General features: G+C 41.2%; 1 protein-coding gene across 1 annotated transcript in view; it reads right to left on the minus strand.

Annotated features, from left to right (window-relative positions):
• Positions 1-12,869: 12,869 nt before the first annotated feature.
• Positions 12,870-24,669, minus strand: part of spen (spen family transcriptional repressor) — a 36,004-nt gene continuing 24,204 nt past the window's right edge. The window contains exons 11-15 of the mRNA XM_030137742.1: positions 16,776-24,624; positions 16,342-16,686; positions 16,044-16,238; positions 15,045-15,203; positions 12,870-14,938 (exon numbers count right to left, since the gene is read on the minus strand). Coding sequence (XP_029993602.1) covers positions 14,807-14,938; positions 15,045-15,203; positions 16,044-16,238; positions 16,342-16,686; positions 16,776-24,624 — 8,680 coding nt within the window. The 3' untranslated portion in view covers positions 12,870-14,806. The remainder of the gene's footprint in view (positions 14,939-15,044; positions 15,204-16,043; positions 16,239-16,341; positions 16,687-16,775; positions 24,625-24,669) is intronic.

Raw genomic sequence — 24,669 nt, forward strand, 5'->3', positions numbered from 1 at the left:
GTAAATGTGTCCATAATCTGATGTTTTCACCCATATGTGGCCTGGATCTGATCTGTTAAAGACAGTCTGAACAGCACTAATCTGACCCGGACCACTTTCATATGTGGTCCTAAATCTGACCCGGACCACTTTCATATGTGGTCCTAAATCTGACCCTGACCACTTTCATATGTGGTCCTAAATCTGACCTGGACCACTTTCATATGTGGTCCTAAATCTGACCCGGACCACTTTCATATGTGGTCCTAAATCTGACCCGGACCACTTTCATATGTGGTCCTAAATCTGACCCGGACCACTTTCATATGTGGTCCTAAATCTGACCCTGACCACTTTCATATGTGGTCCTAAATCTGACCTGGACCACTTTCATATGTGGTCCTAAATCGGACCCGGACCACTTTCATATGTGGTCCTAAATCTGATATGTGTCTGATATTTTCCAATGTGACTTCAGTCTGAACGTCCAGGTCGCATTTATCCGACCTTTACGTCATTGAAATGCGACAAACATCACAATTCTTCGTCCCAGGAGGAGGAGCAGAGTGCACTCAACTGACACAGAACTGAAGTCACATGACACACCACCGCATCTAACATGTAGCTCCGCCCACCTTCTCCAGCCTCCAGAGCAAAGAACACCATAGAACAACACATAGAGTATTTAGTACAATAATTCCTATTCTATACTATAAACTATCACTAATTTGTTGTTTCTTCCATCAGTTGCCACAGTACTGTGGCAGAAAAGTGCACAAAAGAATGAACTGAAGTATACTCCATATGTGACCACAGTACTGTGGCAACAAGAGGAGAATGAGTACAAAAAAAAAAAAAAAAAGAGGTGAATGAGTTCATGTAACAGTATCTGTGATTGGCTCTAGTACAAATGCTAACATTTGATTGGTTTGTGGCAACAGACAAACTGATATTTTGTGCCACAGTACTGTGGCAGTAGACATTGCCTTATTTTAATGGAATGTCCTTTGCAGTGGACAGCAGTTTTTGAGTTAAACCGTCAAACTTTGGTCTCCTACAGAGGACACAAATGCATTGCTGGGTCCAGTGGCGGCTGCTCATCTTTCAGACGGGGGAAGCTCATTGTTGGCTTACATCCAAAAAATTATCAAGTTATTTAAACATAAATTCGGCCCTCCGTTCCTTTTTAAGAAAATGGTCAGTGACCTTACCGTACCAAGTAGGCGTCTTTTCCAGGGACTTGATAGCAAGTTCACTCCGACCTAGCCAACAGTGTGATTGATTTAACTATCTACAAAATGATATTAAACTCAAACAAGAAATGACTAAATTATGGAACTGAAACAAGAAAACATTGAAATTATGTTAAATTGAAACAAGGAAGTGCAATGAGTATGTTTTATTTACAGGTCAGTAAATGAACAGTTCATTTGGTTTCTGTGATTTCACAGCAGAATGTGTGACGGTATTAAACTGAACTGTGTCAGTGAAGGAGCAGATCTGAAAACAGCTGTCAATCAAATGGGATTCAGCCTTTGGACCCATCCTCCAATCAGCACGTGTAAGCTCAGCGTCCGGCCCGGCAAAGCTCCGCCCACATTTCCATTCACCCCCAGAGATGCCAAGCTTCCAGGGGCGGGACAACATGGTGGCATTTATCCAAATAGCGTCCAGTTTAGAGTCAATGAAAAACCCAGTTCCACTCAGTCCCATTGAAGTGCATGGACGCTGAGCGTCTACGGACAAATGCACTGAGCAGAGATGGAGGAGAAAACACAGACACGGGAATGGAGGAGAAGTGAACAACATCCAGTTCACTGATCTGTGATAAAACTGATTGTGAATGAACTCATCTGTGAGATGAACGTGTTCGAACACATTCGTAGTCAATGAAATGTCAACACAACCGAACAGATTTAACCATTTAATTTGAGTCATTTTAGGGGAAGCTGAGCTTCCACTGCAGTCTGAGAGAAATCGCCTCTGGCTGGGTCTCAGGAGGAAATGAACAAACACACAAAAACAATGGATTTCACCAAAAAATTCTAACTGTGCATTAAGACCTGCTTTGTGAACGGAGCCTAAACTGAAACTGAAGCTGATCAATGTGAAAATGTCCTGTTTTATTTCAGTGAACAGTGACCTGCTGTGAGCGCTGATCACAAACAGATGCTTATTTGTGTCCAAACTGGAAACATACGAGCTGCAACAAAGCCATGAAAGTGAGTGTTTTTAATCCTGTTTAGCTGCTTTATTCTGTACTCTGTGTGTAAGAACAAATTGTCCAAACATCAGCGTGGAATGCACAGAGCACAACGCCAAAAAGGCTAAAACAAGAAAACAAGCACTTATCAGTGTCAGAAAAAAAACCAAGCCCTGAGTTTTCAACATTCTTCACATTTCCAGGCTAAAAGTGGGCTCCTCAAAATGCAATCCTGTGGCGAAGGATTGAAGAAAGAAGCAGCTCTGAAATATGAATGAGGCTCGAGTTTTAAGGACGAGCGGTGCACATGCACACGGCTCCTCCTCGGCCGTTGAAGAAGCTCAGCCTGTAATCTTCGAAGGTCGACGGATGAGGAGGACGGGGGGGTGTCACACATGGGGGGGGGCGGTGTCTTCAGTTCGTCCTGGAGTTGTCGTCCCTGGTCTTACTTTTCCTCCGCCTCCATTCGATGTGATTCTTCTCACGCTGCATCAGTGACAGTTCCCATTCCAGTGTTGTTCTGTCAAAGCGTCATAAATGCAGGAGCTCCACCTCTGCTGTGCCCTCACATCTGTGTCCTACTGGAGCATACAGACTGGAGACAGGAGGATAAAGACAGGAGGACTCCAGCATGGGCACGGCCCTGCTGGGTCTTCCTCATGTTCTCCCAGCTGCTGGTCTTTAGAACCATCCTTATTTTTAGACCAAACTTCCCTTTGACCTTCTGCATCAGACTTGGATACAGATGGAAAACAACAGCTTGCATTACTCTAACCTCGACCACAGCCCGAAAATCAGATTAGAGTTAGGGTCACAACAGAAAAATTATACTGCACATGGTTTGTATTAACCCCTTAACGCCAAAATTTATATGCAAGTGTGTTCATTCATTTCATTCATTCATTCATTTATTTGTTTTGAGCAGAAAAAAAAATTACATTTTTTACGTGTACAAGGAACTAATATCAGAGCAAATAAATGCAGATCTGAGAATAAGAGAGTGCAGACCTCTGCCAAGGCAGACCCCCCCCACCCAAAAGATCATCACCAAACCTTAATGATTTGTTTCTTGTGCCAGTATCAACATTTCCTGAAAATTTCATCTGAATCCGTCCATAACTTTTTGACTTTTCTTGCTAACAGACGAATAAAAACAGACAAACCCTGATGAAAACATTACACTAAAGGTGATCCAGACAATATAGCAATTGCCATGTACACTAGTAATAACAAAGTAAATTCAAAATATTCTGCTCAAAAAGGAATGGAAAGGAGAAAACTTATTAAATCCCACCCCCATCTCACATTTATACAACAGAACACATGACTTTTACTTCCGTAATGATACAGTTCCATCTGTGTAGAGTCCTAATAATGTAAATAACCAATAGTAAACAGATCAGGAAAGCTGATGTATATTACACAAAGTAACTATCTAAATCAGGGGTGTCAAACTCATTTTCTTCTAGGGCCACATTCAGCCCAGTTTAATCTGAAGTGGGCCAGACCAGTCAAATAATAGCATGATAACCAATAAATAATGACAACTCCAAATTGTTTTAGTACGAAAAATAACATTCAATTATGCCAATATTTACATTTACAAACTATCCAAACAAAAAGGATGTGAATAACCTGGAAAAAAAAAACTGAATTTGTTAAGAAATATAAGTACAATTTTATCAGTATTATGTCTTGATTTATCATTTAGACATATGCACAAAACAATTAGTAATAGGCAGAAAATTGTTAAAATTGCATTTCATTTTCTTCATTTCTTATTTGTTCAGGTTATTCACATGTTATTGGTAAAGGATAGTTTCTTTATGTAAACATTTTCATAATTCAATGTTTTTTTTGCACTAAATCAAAGAGAAAAAATTGGTGTTGTCATTTTTTATAGGTTTTGGGATATTATTTTTGAGTTTGATGCCCTAACTTTTACTTTGCAAATTCCTCCCACGGGCCAGATTGGACCCTTTGGCGGGCTGGTTTTAGCCCCCGGGCCGCATGTTTGACACCTGTGATCTAAATGATAGTCTGCAGAACTTATAATACAATACATTTAACAATAATCACAGACCAACAATGGTAATGGAAGTAACACGAACCAACATGGTAAACAACAACAAGCACAAACCAACAAAGGAAAGAAAGAGCCAAGGACGGAATGGACAATTCAAATTCAAAAAATAAAGAAAATAAATGATTTGTATGTTGTTGTTTATTTTTTCAAGCAGATGCTAAATGAAGTGCAGGTTCCACATTTGACTATAGCGCATAAAAAAGATAGAAGTGTGGGTTTGATACAAATCTGCTACAACAGGCATAATGGACAATAGTAATGAAAAAGTAATAAAAACAGACTTCCCCTTCTCAGGAGGTGGAGATGGTTTTATTAATAAAACAAAACCTTTTTCAGTCCAGACTAAGCACGTATCGAATACAAACTAAACTGACGTTGGGGGAAAACATACACTGTCTCTGCTGATTCCACTATGGACACAGTTTGATGCAAATAGGCAGGAATTCACAATAAAGGGAGTATTTTTTACTCAGTCAGTCAAGCAACCAAACAATCAATCAAGCAAGCAATTAAATTGTATTTATATCCCCCTGAGACCCAGCAATGCATTTTTGTCTGTAGTGGACAAGAGTTTCACAGGTTTACTTAAAAAACTAAAACAAACAAACAAAAGTCTACTGAAAAGGACATATATAAAATTTCAGTAAAAATGTATCTATAAAAACTGTTGCATCATGCTGTTTCCAATTAAGACAATTATTTAATGTAAAATGTTGAAAATGTTTCCTGACTGGGTCTAGGGAGGATCCAGCACCACATCGTAACTAAAGATCTGTCATAACACTTTCCATTTCCAGCTGTCATCAGGTCATTAAAGTTCATTTATGCATAAGTCTGTCATGCTGCTCTTTTATATATTTTTATCGGGGGTTTCCTTAAGTTCGTGGGGGGTTTAGGCGTCATGGTAAAGACTGTGCATTCATGTTCAAGGTTCTAATAGTTTTGGATTTTTCATTCTAGTTTAGTTTTATTTAGTTTGGACTTTTTTTTCTCTAATTCGGTTAGTTTTAATTAGTTTTTAGTGCAGGTTTGATAGTTTTTATTAGTTTTTGTTATTTTCTAAATGCTTAGTTTTAGTTTAGTTTTAGTTTAGTCGTCTCTTTTCTCTTCTTCTGTCGTCGTATTCAAATAAATCCCAGACAGGACTCTGCTGCTTTCTCCCAACTTTAGTCTCCATGTTTCCAGGTAGAGTGGGGACCAGAAGACGACTGGAAACCACAAGTGAACACAAGTGACGGACCCTTAAATATCATATGGTGTCAGCAGAAAAAATTACTAGAGCGAAATAAATCAATTTCATATCAATCCGACATTGACAAAGACAAAAACGAAGGGAATTTTATCCATAATTTTCATCCGTTTTAGTTAGTTTTGTAAACACACTATACAGTTTCAGTTAGTTATCGTTTTTTCTTTTAATTGTAATTTTTATTTATTTCAGTTAACGAAAATATTTTTGTAATTCTAGTTTTCGTCATTTTCGTTACTTTTTGTTAACGATAATAACCTTGTTCATGTTCACATAATTGTATATGATTATAGTGTTTACCTGAAAGGATGGGGGCATGGGGGTCTGATGTGTTTCAGTATATACACACACATATATATGTATGTACTGTTTATTGTTACATGAGTGTTATCCCTGGCCTTGGCCTGTTGGCTTCTGTTTCTGGGACAGACGGTGGCGCCCCCACAACCCTCATGAGAACGAAACAGTTTAGAAAATCGATGGAGGGATAAAACAAGTTGTTGAACCCTAACTGATGCAGTGAAAAGCTTCTCATTCTTGAAACAACCATCAGTTTGACAGCGAGCATAAAGAGTGTAAAACATATGTGAATGTAGAAAGTGTTGTGATGTTTACTGTGATGTTGCACAAACATGAACGTGTCATGTGATCAAAGCTTAAGGTGTGGTCCAATCAAATACTGCATATAAGACTGTTGTATTAACTTATTTATTTATTTATTTGACCATGCAGTGCATGTATAATACTTAATATTAATTTTATATCAATGTTTAATCTCCCAAGACCCAGGAAATGTCAGCAAAGTACAAGCTTCTTTTTGTTTGTTTTTTATTAAATCAGCGCCTATAGTGGAAACATCATGATGCAAGTTTTTTCAGATGCAGTTTTTAAAATTTTGATGGAATGTCCTTTGTGGTGGACAGTTTTCTTTTCTTTTTTTTTGTATAAAGTTGTGAAAGTCTTGTCCACAAATGTGGACAGAAAACCATAGCTGGGTCTGAGGAGGTTAATATGGAAAAAAACTACAAAGATCGATCAGGGAAAAGTCACTTGAGCGCTTTGCTGCCCTCCATCATTCTTTTTCTTCGTAGATGGTGTCTGAAAAGGCTGTGACTAAGCCTTATGGACAAACCCTGCTCTAATAATGTGCATTTGTGTCAATGAGGATCTTAAAAGGCAGTACTACTGTCAAAAAAGACACATTTTGTCCCAAGGTTAAAAAACACACTCAGACTAAATACAAATGAATCATATGCATATGTCCTATCAGAATCCAGTGTCCCTGAATGCACCTCAGTCAAATGAAACCCTTTAATGCAGTCCTTCTTTCTTTGTATTGTAACATGGGTCTATTTGTATCCATGTGTTGAAGCCTCTCAGAGGACTCTGTCCAGACCGAGCAGACGCATTTAGACATGCAACATGTCCCACAGTTCCCTCTGTGGCCCAGCACAATCCAGCCTCCATAAATGCAGATAGATAAATCAATCCAAAGCCAAACTTTTCACAGATGTAAAGGCATTTCTGAGGTCTCTGTGTTTCTCATGTTCTCAGACTCGAGTTTCTGCGACATGTAGAAAATATGTGACAAAAAAATGACAACTATGCAGCTGCAATAATATGAGACCATCTGAAGACACAATATTTCAAAGTCAGTTTCATGGTAATTTGAAGTGGCTTCTGTGGCCGGAGTCATTCCAGTGAACGGCCATGGATTCAGCAGCGCAGCGTAGACGGAGGGTGACCCCTGCAGGCCGCCCAGGGACTGACAGACAGGAGGGACTGGACTGGGAATACTGGAAGACTGGACTGGAATACTGGACTGGAAATACAGGAAAAACAGGACTGAGAATACTGGACTGGGAATATAGGACTGGGAATACTGGAAAGACTGGACTGGGAAAACTGGACTGGGAATATAGGACTGGGAATATTGGAAGGACAGGACTGGGAATACAGGAAAGACTGGACTGGGAATACTGAAAGGACTGGACTGGGAATACTGGAAAGACTGGACTGGGAATACAGGACTGGAAATATAGGACTGGAAATAGAGGACTGGGAATACAGGACTGGTTTTCCCTCTGTACACTCTGCAGTATAGATGCAAGTTCTCCTCTGATTTTGTCTCAGTTTTATTTTGTCTGTGTTTTTTGCGATGTTTTACAATCTTCATTCCGAATGTATTTAACAGTGTTATTGTTTTCGGTGACTCCAGACTGGTCTAGGTCTCAATCTCAAAACCACTTTTGAAAGGTGTCAGGTTCGTCTCAGAGTCAGTAGTGTTTTAATTTGGACAGGGATGATTCAGGGCTGGACAGGATGAGCATTTGTGAGAGTGGAGGGTAATTATAGCCACAAAATGGAATTTCAGGGATAAAAGAGTTTTATTCTGAACACTGGATGGATGGATGGATGGATGGATGGATGGATGGATGGATGGATGGATGGATGGATGGATGGATGGATGGATAGATAGATAGATAGATAGATAGATAGATAGATAGATAGATAGATAGATAGATAGATAGATAGATAGATAGATAGATAGATAGATAGATAGATAGATAGATAGATAGATAGATAGATAGAATAAGAGATGAAACCTGAGTAAATGTGGAACACAGTGTTTTTGTTTATTGATGCGATGGTAAAAACTCAGGTTGAATTTGTTTGAGCAGACCCCATCCAGTCCAGTGTGGGACAGAGGACGTCTGAGCAGGACATGGGTCCAGTGTTGAGAGGACGACTTAAAGCAGACCCCTTCAACAGGAACAGGCCGTTGAGTGTCACTGGTCTAATGGGACATGTGTTGGGGTCCGTCCCATTAGTGGTTCACAGAGAAGTAAAACCAGCTTCATGTTTTTGACTAAATCAGTGTTTTTCAACCTTGGGGTCAGGACCCCACGTGGAGTTGCCTGGGATTCAAATGGGGTCACCTGAAATTTCTAGTAATTGATAAAAAAAAAAAAACTTACTAATATAAATCTGTGTTAACAGAGCCAATCCCAATCCATAGCAGACAAACTGTGAACCTGAAACTGCAGCACTGTGGTTCTGTTTCTGTGTCAAATGTTCATTGTGGTCAGTTTCAGATGCTGCAGCTCTTTCATAATTCATAGTTTCAGTTCTTGTTTGTTCAGTATTAATTGTCCTCCTTGTAAATCACAGCTGGACTGACTGGACAGATCCTGACCAAGGAAAATTTAAGTCTCCCTTTGTGCAGTAATCTACACCTGGATTTACTGCCTCTGTCCACAATAATATACATTATACAGACTAAATGTCCTCTGAAATTAACCTGGATTTGAAACATAGCATAGAAAACTATTACAGGATCAAAAACAAATTAATTTTAGCAAAAACAAATGTCTCTGTGTTGAATGTCTGGGGTCGACGGAAATTTGTGATGTTAACCCTTTCATGCACAGTGGTCACTCCAGTGGACAGTTCTTCTCCAGCTGTTCTCTTGTATATTCATGGGTTTTGTTGTTTTAGTTCCATATCAGCCAACACAGTGGACGCTTATGCACCATCACAAACACTGACATTCATACCATTAGTGTAACTTTGCCGTTCTTGATAAACCTGATCTGCAGAAACATGTTTGAGTGTTGAAGGGGGTGGGATTAAATAAATTATACTTCCTCCCACTCCTTTTAGAATGTGCAAATGAAGTCATGTATATGAATAAGTTTTGTTTTTGTTTTGTTGTTTTCTTCCATGACCTCTTACGGCCTGTTTTATTTCTAAGTAAGATTACTTAGTCTTGTTGTATATTCAAAATAAACTAAACTAAAAAAAAAAAAAAAAAAAATCAATTGCTTGTTATTGTTACTAAACTGCAATTAACCACGTGTACTGTGTTTATAATGTCTTATGTCTTATGTATGTGCTTGCGTTATCTTAGCGACCGGCAGTGAATGAAAGCTTGCTGCAAAACAAATCTACCCACGGGTACAAATAAAGTCACCTTGAACCTTGATTAACTGTTTTTTTTGTTTTGTTTTGTTTTTTTTGCATATTATTTCCATGAAGTGAGTAATAACTAGCACTGGGGCGGCCATGATGGTAGAGCAGGTCGTCCAATAACCGAAGGGTTGGCGGTTCGAATCCCGCTCTGTCCATGTGCTGTTGTGTCCTTGGGCAAGACACTTCACCCTCCTTGCCTCCAGTGCCACTCACACTGGTGTATGAATGCGTATGAATGTTCGGTGGTGGTGGGAGGGGCCATAGGCGCAGATTGGCAGCCACGCTTCTGTCAGTCTGCCCCAGGCAGCTGTGGATACAGATGTAGTTTACCACCTCCAGAGGGAGGATGTGAGAGTGAATGAATAATGGACCCACTGTGCGTTTGAGTATGCATTCATAGAAAAGCACTACAGAAATCTAATCCATTATTATTAGTAGTATTAGGCTATGTTAAAATGTGAGAAAACAGCAGATTAGCTGCATTAAAAAGGTTTTTATTTCATACTTTTCACATGATATGTTTCTTTGCTTCCAAAATTAAACGCATGGTGTCAAGCTGACATTTTTTAACTCCATGAAAAATAGGTTCATAAGAGAATTTTCAGTCACATTGTTTCTTTCATGCCCAAAGGGGAATAAAAACACTCAGGAAATAAATGTTGATTAAGGTTCTCATAATTCATGCATGAAAGGGTTACAATGGGGTCAGGAGAAAAAAAAAGGTCTGAACTACTGGACTAAACAGATGGAACTGTGGATCAGACACCTGTGGTTCCACCTGTCATTTCCTGTTTTCCATCATTGGGTCAAATGTGTATTTTCTGTAATACTAAATGTAAATAGTGAAACTTTGGAAAGCCACTTTAACCTCACTTTAAGACAGTGTTGGTCAAACTGTGGAGCAGGGCCACTATGGGGGACGTGAAGTCTTCCCAGGGGGGTCATGGATCCGTCCTGGGTGTTTTTTTGTTCTTCAGGTTCGAACATGTATCAGGTGGAACTAATGTTTGATGGTTGGAGCACCCTGGACTCATCTTATGGACGGACACCAAACCAATCTACTGCCATAGTGATCTGTCACTAGACAAAGAGTTTAGGTTTGGACAATGGACAAAGACTGGACTGGACTGGAAATGACACATGGACACACAGGTTTGTGTTTTGGACCAGTTTGGACTTGAATGTTCTCAGATGTCCGGTGGAAACGGGCTCATCTCAGCAGAGGTCTAATATTCTCAGCCAGTTCCACCTTAAACACAACCATACACACAACACACTTTAAATGCTCCCCCAGTCTAAGTGAAAGAAATGTCTGTCTATATGCCCCCCCCCCCCCATGTCATGTGTCCCCCTTGTTCCTCCATGTGTCTATGATATATGTGCCTTTAATATATATGTATAAATCTAATGTTACTTGATGTCTGTCTGTCGGTTTATTATAAAGATGTATAAAGATCTGTGAAGATGAATTTCCCAAAGGGGACAATAAACTAACTAAAGAACTAACTAACGAACTAACTAACTAACTAACTAACTAACTAACATTGCAGCCACTGATATTGGTGAAATACTCATCTTTGTGACCAAAATGTGTTTGTTGTTCTAAAAAAAAAAAAAAAAGTAACTTTATTGTCATAGTTATGAGATAATTGTACATTTCCTATTTTTATTTGGAAAAATACTGTCTCATGGAGCAGTCTGGTTGAGTTTATTTGTACTATTCAAGCAAAAATCTAAGTTATTTTTGATTTGAACAAAAAAATTATTCAATGAAAAGCAAAAACTATTGTTATAATATTGATGTTTCTTTCAATAAAAGTTATAATTGCATCACTGTTACTATGTTGTTGGGGTTGAGGGGGCCAAGAGATTTTTCTTTCTCCAAAGGGGGGCCCACAGAAAAAGACTGAGAACCACTACTTTAAGGTTCAGTAGGTTAGGACAGTGTTTCCCAACCAGTGTGCCGCGGCGCATAAGTGTGCCGTGAAAAGATTATCCAATTTCACCTGATTGGTACAGTGAACATTATATAGATGTGTACGACTGCGCGCACCAATGATCCACTCGACAACAACAGTCTCCTGTTTCCCTTTTTTTAAATTTTATTTAGTTTACCCAAAAAAATCCATCAGTAGTATTTGCTCACTATTATAAAATTATCACGACTTGATCAGGAGCAGTTTGTAGGTTTTACTGGACACACAAGCAGCTGCATGAATGGAAATGGATTCAACAGGCGGCAAACATAGGATAATGTTAGCCTTTCATAACGTTAGCCTACTCACACAGTTTAACTATTGGTGACTAAATCTCTTCTCTAAATGTGCACTCATATGCCCAATAGTTGAAAACAGTGACTCATTCTGAAACCACCTTAAAACTGACCACAGAACTATGTATTCCATGAAAGTAGGTTCTCTCGATATGTGTCGCTCATTTAAAAGACGTTTATTCTGCCTTTCTCGTTTGCATTTCCAATAATCACGCATCTTTCAACGAGACGTGCAGTGACCTGTCAATCACCTGGGATGACACTAGCACCTGAGGTGTCCAATCAGGTTCCAGAGGTGGACAGCACTGGTTAGCAATATTTTCCTTGGCATAACCTGCCCCCCTCTGCCTCTGATTGGCTCATTAGTCCTCATGCCTAAAGTTAACCAATCTAATCAGTGAAGGCTGCGAGTACTAGCCAATTAGAGGCAGAGCAGGGCGGGTCATGGCTTCACCATCGTAGTTAAAAATGGACAATTTGATTCAGATACTACTGAATAGTGCACAACAGGGGGATTTAGAAGAGGGTATAGGCAATGATGACTGTGTACTGGGTATATACTCCATATACCCACTCATACCCTGGACTACACCTCTAGTTCCCTTTCTCCCCATTTTATCTGTGCGAGGTGGGCTTTTCAAACATGATGAATATAAAGATGAAAAAAGAGAGACTCAGAGCTGTTGAGGAAGATTCATGTGTCTTTCTTCATTTTCTCCAAGAATATCAGCTTTGTGTTTCACTAAACAGGCCCAGGTTTCACACTCAGTGAGTAAATTGAGACTAGATTTGCATTCTGTTTCAATAAATACACTTTTTGTGACATTTTTCGTTTAGTGGTGTGCCTTGTGATTTTTCTAATGTATAATATGTGCCGTGGCTCAAGAAAAGTTGGGAATCACTTGGTTAGGAGACACCAGGGCTAACGTTGTAAACATCTTAGCAGACTTTCCCAGTTGTCATACATTACGATGCAACATGATCATGTACGTCGTTGAAACTGTGGGACATCAGAACAAGGGGTTAAAACACTGCACAGTATATATACACATCTACTTTCAGTGACACTATAACTATATAAAGAAATTAAATGACAAAAACAACAAACCCAGATTAATGGACCATTTAATGATCTGCAGAAGTAAGTTAAACAACCATTTATTTTACAGTTTAAAATGTCCTCATGGAGGAACAGCAAAATACACTCAAAATGAAGATTGATCAAAAGACAGTTTTCATATTAATCACCGTTTTAAGTTTGGACTTTTTTGTATTTTCTTTTTAATTTTGTTTATTAAAAATTATAAGTGCCTTCAACATAACCATGAGCGTATTCAGCTTGCAGTCAGAGAAATATTTACACCATAAAACTGACAAGCATGGTTTTACTTTCAGCATCGGTTTCAAACGCCTCATCTCCTGTCTCTTTCAGACTGCTTTGTTTTGTTGCACAAAACAAAAGTAAGGACCCTGAAGAAAGACAATTATAAAGGGGAAAATACACAAGAGCACAGATTAAGGACATTAATATATACAGCTTGGCTCAAGGAGAGAGTTAGGAGGAGGGATGGAAACAGATGATTAACACATCCAATAGCGGCATGATGTCAAGTTCAAGTCACATTCTTCGCCATTATGATTTTACGTTACTCGTTATGATTTCAAAAGAAAGCATGCTGGAGTACACGGGTCACAAAGCTGCAGCTTCACTGACCTCAAACCGTACTTTAGTCCCAAATATGTGGGTGGATGATTTTCAGACAGCAGGGGGCAGTAGAGGACCATATAGAGGAGAGGGAACACAGGATTTCAAACAGAAACGCAACCTTTAAAATGAAATGGTTCCTTCAAAATCAGGATACAGTTTCATAATGTAAAAGCACTGTATGAACAGAACTGCTGATGAAAAATACAAAAACAAAAAACATGGGGGATCAAGTCTGCCCTTTGAATGGCAAAATACAAAGTCACATATGAAAATAGGTTCCTTTTTTTTTTTTTTAAGATACATTGCGTGTTGAGCTTTTGCAAAAGACGTTTTGGCACATAATCAATTTACAAAATAGTTTTATGAATATCCCTTGCGGATCCCCTACAGATCCATCCCATCAGTCCCCTCCTTGCCCCTGCCCAAACAAACAAACAAACACAAAAAAGAAAACATTGATCTGATGATCTGTCTTAAAATAATTCACTTGGTCTCTCCACAATGCTTCCGTCTTTAAATATTTATAATATTTACAATTTCACAATTGTCCACAATACCCTTAGGTTTCAAGAAGATGCAAACAAAAATAAACAAAATTAAATATTAATTTTATAGTCCCCTTGTTGAGGCATTAAGTGTAAACTGTACAACTCCAAAAGGTCCCCTCTGGAGTTCCTGGGGCCGGGAACACTTCAGGATACAGAGTTGGATCGTTGGATATTCATTAAATAGAGCTTGGCTGATGGTGATGGAGCTGAAGCAGTACGACTGATAGGCGCAAATCATTTTCTAGGCAATGATTTTTTCTTTTATCTTGCGCAAGAATGGCTGATCATGACAGTAATTCCAAAACATGTATCATTTTATACCCAAAACTGTACAGAGTTCACAATTTTTTTTCCTTAATATAGTGCAATGACTTATCACATCATTTCTTCAAAATAAAAAAAACACAATCACTTTATGAAGGTAAAAAATATCCCATAGGAACGTCTCAATCCATAGCTTTTGGATGCTATGAATTACAAAAAGGCTATGCACAACAACTCCAAAAATGGCAAAAATGTCATGAGCAATCAGAAGTGATCATCAAAAGTCCCCATTCGACCCTTCATGTACGTAAATGAAGGTAGAGTTTTTGGAATTCATCGTCACTGGGTGAATTAAGGACTTGGTGAAGTGAAGGAGAGAAAGTGAGTGCATGCTAAATTAGATCCAAAAAAAAAAAAAAAAAAAGTCAAGAGTCAAACTCAGAAAAATGAGGCAGTTCCCGTTTTCAAAACTGGATTAGTCCAAAAGGGCTGGTGTTGGCTTTGTTCAGAAAAACATGGAGGTAATTAAACAGAGGCAATGACAATCATGAGGTGAGGGGAGATGCTGGAAATGCTGTTGAGAAGGTCTGGAGCCAGGCGAGAGAGGTGACTCTCCGAGAACTCACACGGTGGAAAAATCTGCACCACGTAAGCGGGCTGTGAAAGAAAACAGAGGCAACATGGTGAGAAAGGAGACGGAGCAGTAAACGGCATGAAAAACCTGCCAATACTCCATCCAGAACACAGTGAAAGGACAGCACACCTGATTGGAGCCGGGGTTGGGGACGTTGATGATGCCAGCTGCCTGTTTGGCTTGAAGGTAAGTGATGAAGCCATTTTTCAAGGCATGGGTTTGACCCAGGACGTCCTCCTGGTCTCGACCACAGGGTAGAGCGAGTAGCAAACAGTAGTCATTGTCCACCTGCCGTGGACAACAAGCATTGACGTTAAAACACCATCCCTGAACAAACTTTTCTATATAATAGTGGTTGTTGTATCGTTTGGAAGGTTGGGAATAACTAAAAATATACCATCTGTTTAAACAATTTCCTGCAAAGGATCAATAAAGTATCAATAAACTATCTTTTACATCTGTAATGTGTTCTCCACCATGGACTACCCCTCCGAGATATTTGGGACATTTGTGATTTTTGTATTTGTGCTTTGATTTCCAACAGTGGAAATAGGATATTAGATATTAGGGATAGCGATGTTAGCAATATTAGTACCTGCTGGCAGAACAGTAATGACAGCCAAATTCAAGTACAGTGTGTTAAAGGTTCAACAAAGCTGGAAACTTATTAGACAACAGGTATTATGACACTGGCAAACCAACAGGAGACACTACCTACTAATACAGAATAGTCTGTCATTTTAAGCTGTAATTATGTGTTTGTTATAACGTAACATTTTTATATCCGATAACAAAACTGTCAGTTTGACTACTTGCTGTTGCTGTTACTTTGCACAGGTTTAAATTTCGCATAGTTATCACTTAATGGTTTGTTCCATTCGTTTACCTTTTTTATTGTTATGTGATTCACATGAACTTCTTCAGCTGTTAGTTTCTCATTATGCAGCAATGTTTAGTTAAATTGGACTTACTTGTACTTATGAGTAGCCTTGCATGTCAGTGGTGCAGCCAAACATCAACTTTAGAGTTGAACTATTTTCAATAAATCCTTTAGTGTGGATGTAACTTAAAGAGAGCATGTATGTAACTGTTGAAATATAGACAGAGTAATAAAGCTGTGGAACTCACAGTCATTCTGCGTGCCACACTGTCCAACTGAGAAGCCTCCAGCCTCATTCTCTGGACGATGCGGAGAAGAGGACCTCCCTCAGGGGGCGGCAGGGAACGCTGGGCTAGCACTGTGTTGCCAGAAACAAAGTGCAGCTGGACAGCAGCCTGATCGTTCTTCAGTGCCAACAGGCCTTGCCACACAATTGGATATTTCTGTTTGAAAAAGAAAAAAAAGTTGTAGAGGTTTAAGTTTTCAAGCATCTCTCTTTGTCTAGTATTATCTTGAAAAGTTCCTGGAAATATTTCTGGTCTCTACCGTTAAAAGCTGCACCATGTCAATGGAACGATGTCCTGTGTGTTCCAACTTAGCGTCGGTCCGAGGCTGTAGTGAACTTGGGGGCGGAGGTGTTGACAGGAAGGCGGGGGGGCCTTTCTGTAGAGACACCTCCTGCTTGTGAGTGAGACCCATAGGAGACGTCATAGGTGAAGACATGGGAGACTGGTAAGAGGGGGACACTGTGTCCCTATGTATGCGGGACATGTGTGAAAAATCTGTAGAGGTAGCATGACGAAGATGAGAACTGTCAGGCTTGGAATCACTTCCTCCCCCATGTGAATGAGACACTTTCCCCCTGTGACTCAGCTCTGGCTCTGGAGGGACCTGAATGACAAAACACACAAAGCAAATTATAAATGCTATGTATTATGCGTCTATACATTCAAAACAAATGATAAAGGATTTCAAGTCACCTGTGAAGCAGCCAGGTTGTGCCCAGATGACGAATGTCCTGGAAACTGGGATGGGAAGCTCCGCATGTCCCTATAAACCGGAAAAGAACCTGAGCCTCCTGGGTGCATTAGCTGAACTCCATGAGGGTGAGGAGAGACCATGACCGGACTAGATCCGTGAACTCCTCTGATCCTGCTCTCACTGGAGGGTGGATGTATGAGCTTCCCTTCCAGAGGTTTGAGAGATTCTTTCGCTGAAAGATCGATGCTCTTTGACACCAGAGAACTCTTTGGAGGCCCCGAGATGTTACTTGAAGAGGTCGTTCCGGGCTCAGAGGTGCGTGGCTGTCTTGTTTCTGCAGCAACCTGCTCTCCCAGTTGCTGGTGCATGAGGATCCGCTGGTGCATGTCTCTGTACTGGTCCATGCGCATGCCTGGATGAAGCCCTCTGTGGTCACTGTGCATGATCATTACGTCAGACTGTAGCTGCGGCACAGACGGCCGACTAAGGGCTTGATTAAACTGCCTGGGGTCTTCTTCACTTCCACTGCTGACTACACCAGTCGACACTGACCCCTGGGGACTTGAGTGAGACTGCAGTACCATATCTCGGATGACATTGGGCTGTGGCGTATTTGAACGCTGTGGCGGCCCTGTGTGGGAAGATGGATGGGAGTCACTTCGCCTTCCATAATTCATCCCAGAAACTGGTGGGGTGTTCATCCTGGCCTCATGAGCCATTGCCTGAGTGACACTGTGAGGTTGAATTATGACGGAGGACTGTTCTGAGTGTGGATGATGCATACTAGAGTGATATGTAGATATTGGAGGCATTGAGTGACCCAGAACAACAGAAGTTCCAATTGGAGAACTGCTGGGTGGACAGGATTTGACAAAGGGTGAAGGGGAGTGAACAGCTGTCCGTGGGGACTGGGGTTCCTGTTTCAGGTGTAGGGCTGACCGATCACTTGTGATACCAGGACTGGGGCTCATGCGGGCCCCAGATAATGTTGGGTGATGTGGGCTCATAACTGGGCTGAGGTTAGACTGCTGAACACTTTTGCTAATGTCCATCTTTTTTGGTAGAGGTTCTGTTACCAGTCCTCGCTTGCCATGCTGCTGCTGTATCACAGCTTGGTTATACATCAAGACTTGAGGAGAACTTACTGGCTGTTGGAACATTTTTACCACTCCACCCTGGGATGTTGTGTGGTACGGGGCTTCAGATTTATCACATCCAAGACTCTCCTGCTTGATACTTGAAATTACATTTTGAGAGTTGTAGGACTGACTGGTTAATAAAACCCCTGAGTGCCCATAGCCTGAGTGAGCTGGGGCTACTTTTGGGGAAGGTGACTGAGATGATGGAATGAGTGGTTCTTGTTTTATCTGGGATTTGGATACAGCTTGCTGAAACTCTACATCACCAGCACTTGCTTGAGGAATTTGGCTAATTTTGGCTCTCATTCTGTGAGGTCCTTCAGTTTTTTGACCTGAATAACTCAGAACAACAACCCCTTCTGATGTGTTGACCCTTAGACCAGGACTGGAGCCTGTGCTGTATGGAGTAGTCTCAACTAAAGAGCGCCCTCTATTTCCATCCTCCACTATATCCATGCCATGGTAACGATTATTCTCATTAGAGTTTGATCTAAATTTCTGTTTGGGAATAGATAAGCCAATGCTTCTGTTGCTTAGAGAAATCCGTGGAGTTTCCTCTGTATCGTAAGGCATTGGAATCCGACTTATAACTGAGGTAGCAGGAGAAGAAATAATTGTATGCTGTGACTTCTCTCCACAGTTCTGTTGGGACTCTGTCAGAGGTGAAGGTTTGTGATGTGTTGGCTGAGGGGGCAGCGGTGGTCTCTCCTCAGGATGCAACTGTCTTGAACGTACTGTATCAGCGGGATTTTCATTCTCTGACATCCGTGAAGGATCAGAGAGGGCGGATGTCACCATAGTGGTAGGAATAGCCGTACTGTTTGATGCAGACACATATTTAGGCTCCATAAGAATTTTTCGTAAGGTGCTGGAACTAGGGTCAATATCAGAGGCCTTTGTATCTGGGGGCATTGGGGGATTTGCAGAAGGAGTTCCAAGTGCAGCAGATGCTGGTACAGTGGGAGTTACCACTGTGACATGACATGAGGGAGCAACATAGATTCTACTGTCTTCAGATCTAGGAGGCCAGTCTGGAGAAAGGGGCATTTTGGCAGGCCGCAACACGGGCACATTGAACTGGGATACAGGTTGTGGTCGGGCAGGAGCAGGGGCAACAGTAGGGGTAGATGGTTCTGTTGGTTGGGGATGCTTTTTAAAAGTGGAGATGTTGCTTGTGCCTGAGTGAAAAGCAGATTCTTTAGGCACTGGCTGTTCAACTTCAGGCTGTTCTGCCTCTTTGGGTGTGTCTACAGTTATAGCACTTGTAACATCACGCCTACAAGTTGCAACAGCAGTGACAACAGAGGCTGCTGCAGTTGCACCAGCTGTAACTGTAATTGCTTTAGAATTAATAGTTTCTGGATCTTCTGGGATTGACTCTGGTAGCTTGGCTGGTGAGGGCTGGGGTTGTACAACCTCTTCAGCAATGTCCCCTTTTTTATTAGCTACCCCTTTACGACCCCTGGGCTTCTTTGGTGTCTTTGCTCGAACTTTGCCTGTTTTCTTGGGTGTTTCAAGAAGAGAAAGGTCTTCGACAGCCTTAGACTCTGCCACTGGTCCCTTTGGACTGGGTGACAGGGGACCATCATCTGAGTCTGCTGCAAGAATATTGTTGATCACCATGTGCGTTTCAGGTTCCATAATTTCATTGGACGAAGGGGAAATTAAGGTCTCAGGGGTAGGAATAAGGGCAGTATAAGTAGGAGCAGCTGTGAATCCATCTGTATCTGCACATGTTTCTTCAGCTGTAATGGAATCGATTGCTGCTGCGAGTTCAGTTTCACTTGCTGGATTAGCTCTCTTTTCCTCCTCAACCTCTCCTTCTGGCTCCACTATGACAGGAGGCAATATGGCCGGTGTTCCTGTAGGTGGTTCCTTATAGGGCCGGGGAGGTTGTTCAACTGTCAGTTTGGCAATATTCTCCACTGCCTGCTCCAATTCCATCTGCCGGGCTAAGAGAGCAGCAGCTGGATCCGCTGGAAATTCAGATTCAGACAGTGTGTCTTCCTTTTCCTGAGCACCAATGTCTTTTGATTCCTTGGGTAGGCTCATGATTTTTGTTTCGTCCTTTTCATGTATTACCATCTTGGGTTTTGTAACAGCAGGAGTTTCACATGACTCAGGTGCATCATCCTCTGGACGCAATAACCCTTTCACATCATCAACACTTACACGGATCTCAAGATTTTTTAAACTGTGTGATTTGTCTTCAGTGATCTGTTTGGTATTTCTTTTCAACCTTGGAGTTTTCATCTTAACAGTCTTTTCAGGCTGTTGTACCTTTTCAGAGGGGCTGCTATCAATCCTTTCAATATCTTCATCAGCAGATTTCCTTCCCCCTGAATCTTTTGAGTCTTTTTCCTTTCTTTGAACAAGTGAAGCTGTGTTTTCTGCCTTTTCTGTTACCTTTGAGAATATTTCATTTTCAGCTTTTGGCTTGAGCTCTGACTCCTCATGATTTGCTACTTCAGTTTGTTCAGTGGAAACTGCAGTGTTACTAGACTGTTTTTCTGTTCTACTTCCTTTTCTGTTAAGTGGAGTTCCAGCAGATGAAGACACTTGCGTTTGCTGTACTTTTTGGGTGCGGGGTGAGCGCCATCCTTCAGTGGGTTTCACTACCTCCACAGTGGCTGAGGTCTCTCTGACCTCTGTGTCATCTTCCATTATTTTCTGTTGATCTACTTTCACTGGTGATACATCTTCACCTCTTTTGACTCCCCTTTTAGGGGGCCGTCCACGTCTAGCAATAGTTGGTGCAATTTGAACATCTTGCTGTACCGGCTCTTTGTCTGCACCACGTTTGCGCATTGAGCGTGGTGGCTCAACAGTTTCTTTGCCACTTTGGTCTCCTTCATGTAGGGTGGCATAGACTGACCTTACATTCCTACGACGTGTTCTCCCATGGATCAAACTAGACTCAAGGTTTTGTTCAGAATCTGATGCATGAATTGGTGACTTGGATGTGGTTTTTGACTCAAATGATGTTTTGGGTACTTCAGCTCGAGGGGATGAGGCCCTTTTAAGTTTCTCTCTGTCAATCCGTTCACTCTTCCGAGTGGCAGGTTTTTCACTGGCAGCAGTCTGAGAAGCTTGTTGAGTGCGTAACACTGACAGTGACTTTGTACGCTTACTCTTAGGTTGTCTGCGGTTTGGTACTGGTTTTATTTCTGCCTCCAGCTCTGGCATGCACACCTCAGAGTCCATCTCCATTTTTGGAGATCCTTCTGGATGTTTAATTTCTTGTTTTTCTATTTTTACATCTTGAGTTTCTGCTTTAAAGTCAGTCTTGATAACATCAGATTTTTCTTCAATTTTTGGATAGTCAGAGTAAGGGAATTCTGCAGTCTCTTTCTCAAAGCTACTTAAGGAACCACCAGGAGTCAGGGGCTTTTCTTGTTCAGAATGTTCTACTGCCAAACTATCTCCCATTTTTACTTTAGTTTCATTTAACTCTACTTTTGTTTCAATTTCAGGTTCTGGCTCCAAATCAACAAGTGGAGGAGTTATGGTTACTTTAGGAGCAAATGATTTCAATTCTTCTACAGGAGGAGGAGGGGGAGGAGGAGGAGGAGGGGATGCCTCCAAAACTGATTCCAGTTTTTCCTCTTTTACAAATGAAACAGAATGTTCTGTAGATGGTGTTAATGCTTCTTTTTTGTCTGATGGAGACATCTCTTTAGGGAAGGGAACAGATGGGGAAACAGTCAAAGTTTGTGGTGGACTGGCTGATTTGTCATCACTTTTCACTACTAGCTCAGACACTTTTTCAGACTGCACATTATCACAATTCTGAACATCATCTCTTTTAATCTCTACCACTACTGATTCATTCTCGGGTGGAGAATGGTCTTTGTCCTTCTGTTGCTGAAGCTCTAAAAACCGACTATGGAAAAGCACAATGGGTTCTTGCGGAATGTCACCTCCACCAGATTCAGGCTGTGCCTCCATAGCACCCGGCTTAGAAGATTTAGAAACTCCAGACTCTAAATCTTGGTCTTTACGTTCAAGATGTTGTAAACGACGGGAATCCTGCTCAAAGATAGAACTGTGCAGGAAGCGAGAGGCAAATAGTTCATGCCGCTCCTGGTCTTGTGGTTTAAGATCCTCCTTTTTGTCATTCAGTTTCTCATCAGAGTCAGTACGGATCTTTTTCTTTTTCATATACCAAGACGGAATAGGTCGAGGTGCTAGCTCCACTTTATCTTTGTCTGAACAGCTATGGGATGTTGGAAAGCGTGAGGGCAGAAAGGACCAATTATCTTCTCTGGAGGAGTACAGTGTCTTGGCTCTTTCGAGGAGTGCTTTTGTATCAGGAGTTATAGTTTTATCTAATGCAAAGGAATAAAACTTATTCTTTTCCAGTGAGCCTGAAAGCTTCAGGTCAGTCATCCTCTCATCCCGTTCCCTTAGAATAAAAGACAAGGAGCTACTTGACTTGGGAGACACATGTTTGTTTTCACCATCATCATCTGAATCGGACTGTACTTCTCCTGGTTCCAAATCATGGCCAAGGCGCTTGTGAATGCTGTCACGTTTTGCAATTTCACTTGGAAAAGTCATTTCCATTCTAAGTGAATCAGACTTTATCCTTCTTTCCCAATGTTGCATTAAGTCTTCATCACATCCAAGCAGAGTTGTTTTAAGTTTGGGGAGCTCGGTGTCAGAATTCTGGAAATGTTTGGATGAGAGGCCAAAACTGTTTTTTAATGACTCTGCATATGAATATTTGTCATCCGTTGTTGGTGAGGATTTCCTCTCTTTATTAATAACAGAAAGTGAAATCTGAGCAGTTTCATCATCCTCGTTTGCAGAAAAGTGGCCGCCTCCTAATGAAGATGTTAAACTCTGATAAATGTCCTCATTGAGCTTTTGAGCAAAGTTACGTTCTCTTTTTGCACTCACTACTTCAAAATCAAAACTGTCAGATTTCTTTCGTTTGCAGGCAGACACGTCATCATGGGCCATATCCTGGATGGTTTTTCCAGCATCACGCAAAAAACAATCCTTGTCAAAGTCAGAAGCATCGTTGGTTTGTGTGTTTTCAAACTTGGCTAACCTGTCGGCTTCCCCTAGCTTAGGTCTGAGCCATCGATTCTGTTCAATTTGTTTCGTGCAACTATTAGTCTGGTCTATGTGCAACATGTAGCGTTCGTCACCATCATCGGAGTCTCTGCACTTTGGTCTGCCCTGTTCATTTTCACACAGGGCATGTTTTTGTTCTTTTAATTCATCTACATCAAGGCTGGCATCATCTGATATTTTTATAAGACTTGAGGCATTCTCACTTTTTGAGCTTTCACAGTCCATCTTAAGGTAAGGAGAATCAATATGATGTGCAGAATCTTCAGGAAGATCTCCAAGCCGCGACTGTCGTTCCAAGTTGCCTTCACAGTCTCGTCCATCTTTAGGACTATTAACTGAAAGCATCCGAACACACTTATCCTTGTGGTGCTCTTTTTTATGCATTCCTTTAATTAAAATATGCTTATCCAGCTCTGTCTCTTTTGTATTATTCCATAGTTTGTGAAGTCCAGATCTACCAGTGTCATCTTCACCAGTTCTCTTTTGTCGATCAGTTTTGCCAGAGTCTTCGAAGCGCCTCTTTCTTGCTTCTAAACGGTCAATATCCACAGCAATACAACTATCAAATCCCATTTCTGATTTTCCATGCTTTTTTGATTTAATCCTGCCATCCTTATCAATAATCTCCACCAAGCTGTGCATATTTTTTTCTCTGGGTACCTTCCCATGCTTGGAGATATCACCTTTGGATGGTTCTGAACGGAATGGAGGGCTTCTCTGGTCAGTTGATGGAGATGCTAATCGAGGACTGTCACTTCCACCTCTTGGAACTTGCTTTTCTTGGAGAGCATGACCAATCAGTTTTCCTTCTTTTTCTTTCACACGTGTTAATTGCACCACACAAGGCAGAAGGTCAAGTCTACCTTTGCTTGAGCTTTCTTTCTGGATTTTGCTGTTTTTACTCCTGAGGGCTGAATCAGGGCTAATATCCCTTTCCAGTTCAGCTTCAGTCTCACATACTTGAAGAATAGGTGATCCGGCTTTTAGCTTCTTTAGCCGTTTCTCACTTTTCTCTTTCTCCCCTCGATCTTTGCGTCCCGTCCTCTTCTCCTTTTCAACCAAATTTGATCTTTCAACTTCAAAAACTCTGTCTTTTTCAAGTTTTTCTGTTTTAGTATACCTCTCGGTGCGTGCCTTTTCAAGTTTTTCAAATCTGGGTGGGGAGATTGAACTACAGCTGCCACTTCTTTCAGATGAGCGACAACAGATTCGCCGGTCTGAGTCGCTTGGTATCCTCTCTGAAAGGGAAGGAGAAGCGGTGGGGCTGGCAGGACGACGGGAGGTGATGTGGGAGGGGCTTTGGCTGCGTTCAATGGTCCTTCTCCCATGATCACGTCCACGATCTGTTTCGAAGCGTTCCCTCTCTCTCTCACGTTCCCGTTGCAAATAGCTGTATTTGCGAATGTCCTGCTCGTATGGATCAGTTCTATATTCTCGATATTCTCGAGGATCTTCAAAGTATTGTGGGTCATAGTAATCTCCCTGATATGGGTCCCATTCAGTGTAGAATTCACGACTTCTGGTGGGATATTTACGACGTGGATCTTCAGTATAGGTTCCTGGTGTTCGTACATTTTCATAATATTGTCTTTCAGTCTGGAACTCATACTGAGTTCGTCGGTCATCCCTGCCACAAGACAAACGCAAAAAAGAAGTTGTCATTTCATTCCAA

The sequence above is a fragment of the Sphaeramia orbicularis genome, chromosome 7 (assembly GCF_902148855.1).
Source record: "Sphaeramia orbicularis chromosome 7, fSphaOr1.1, whole genome shotgun sequence".
In the NCBI taxonomy this organism is placed as follows: domain Eukaryota; kingdom Metazoa; phylum Chordata; class Actinopteri; order Kurtiformes; family Apogonidae; genus Sphaeramia; species Sphaeramia orbicularis.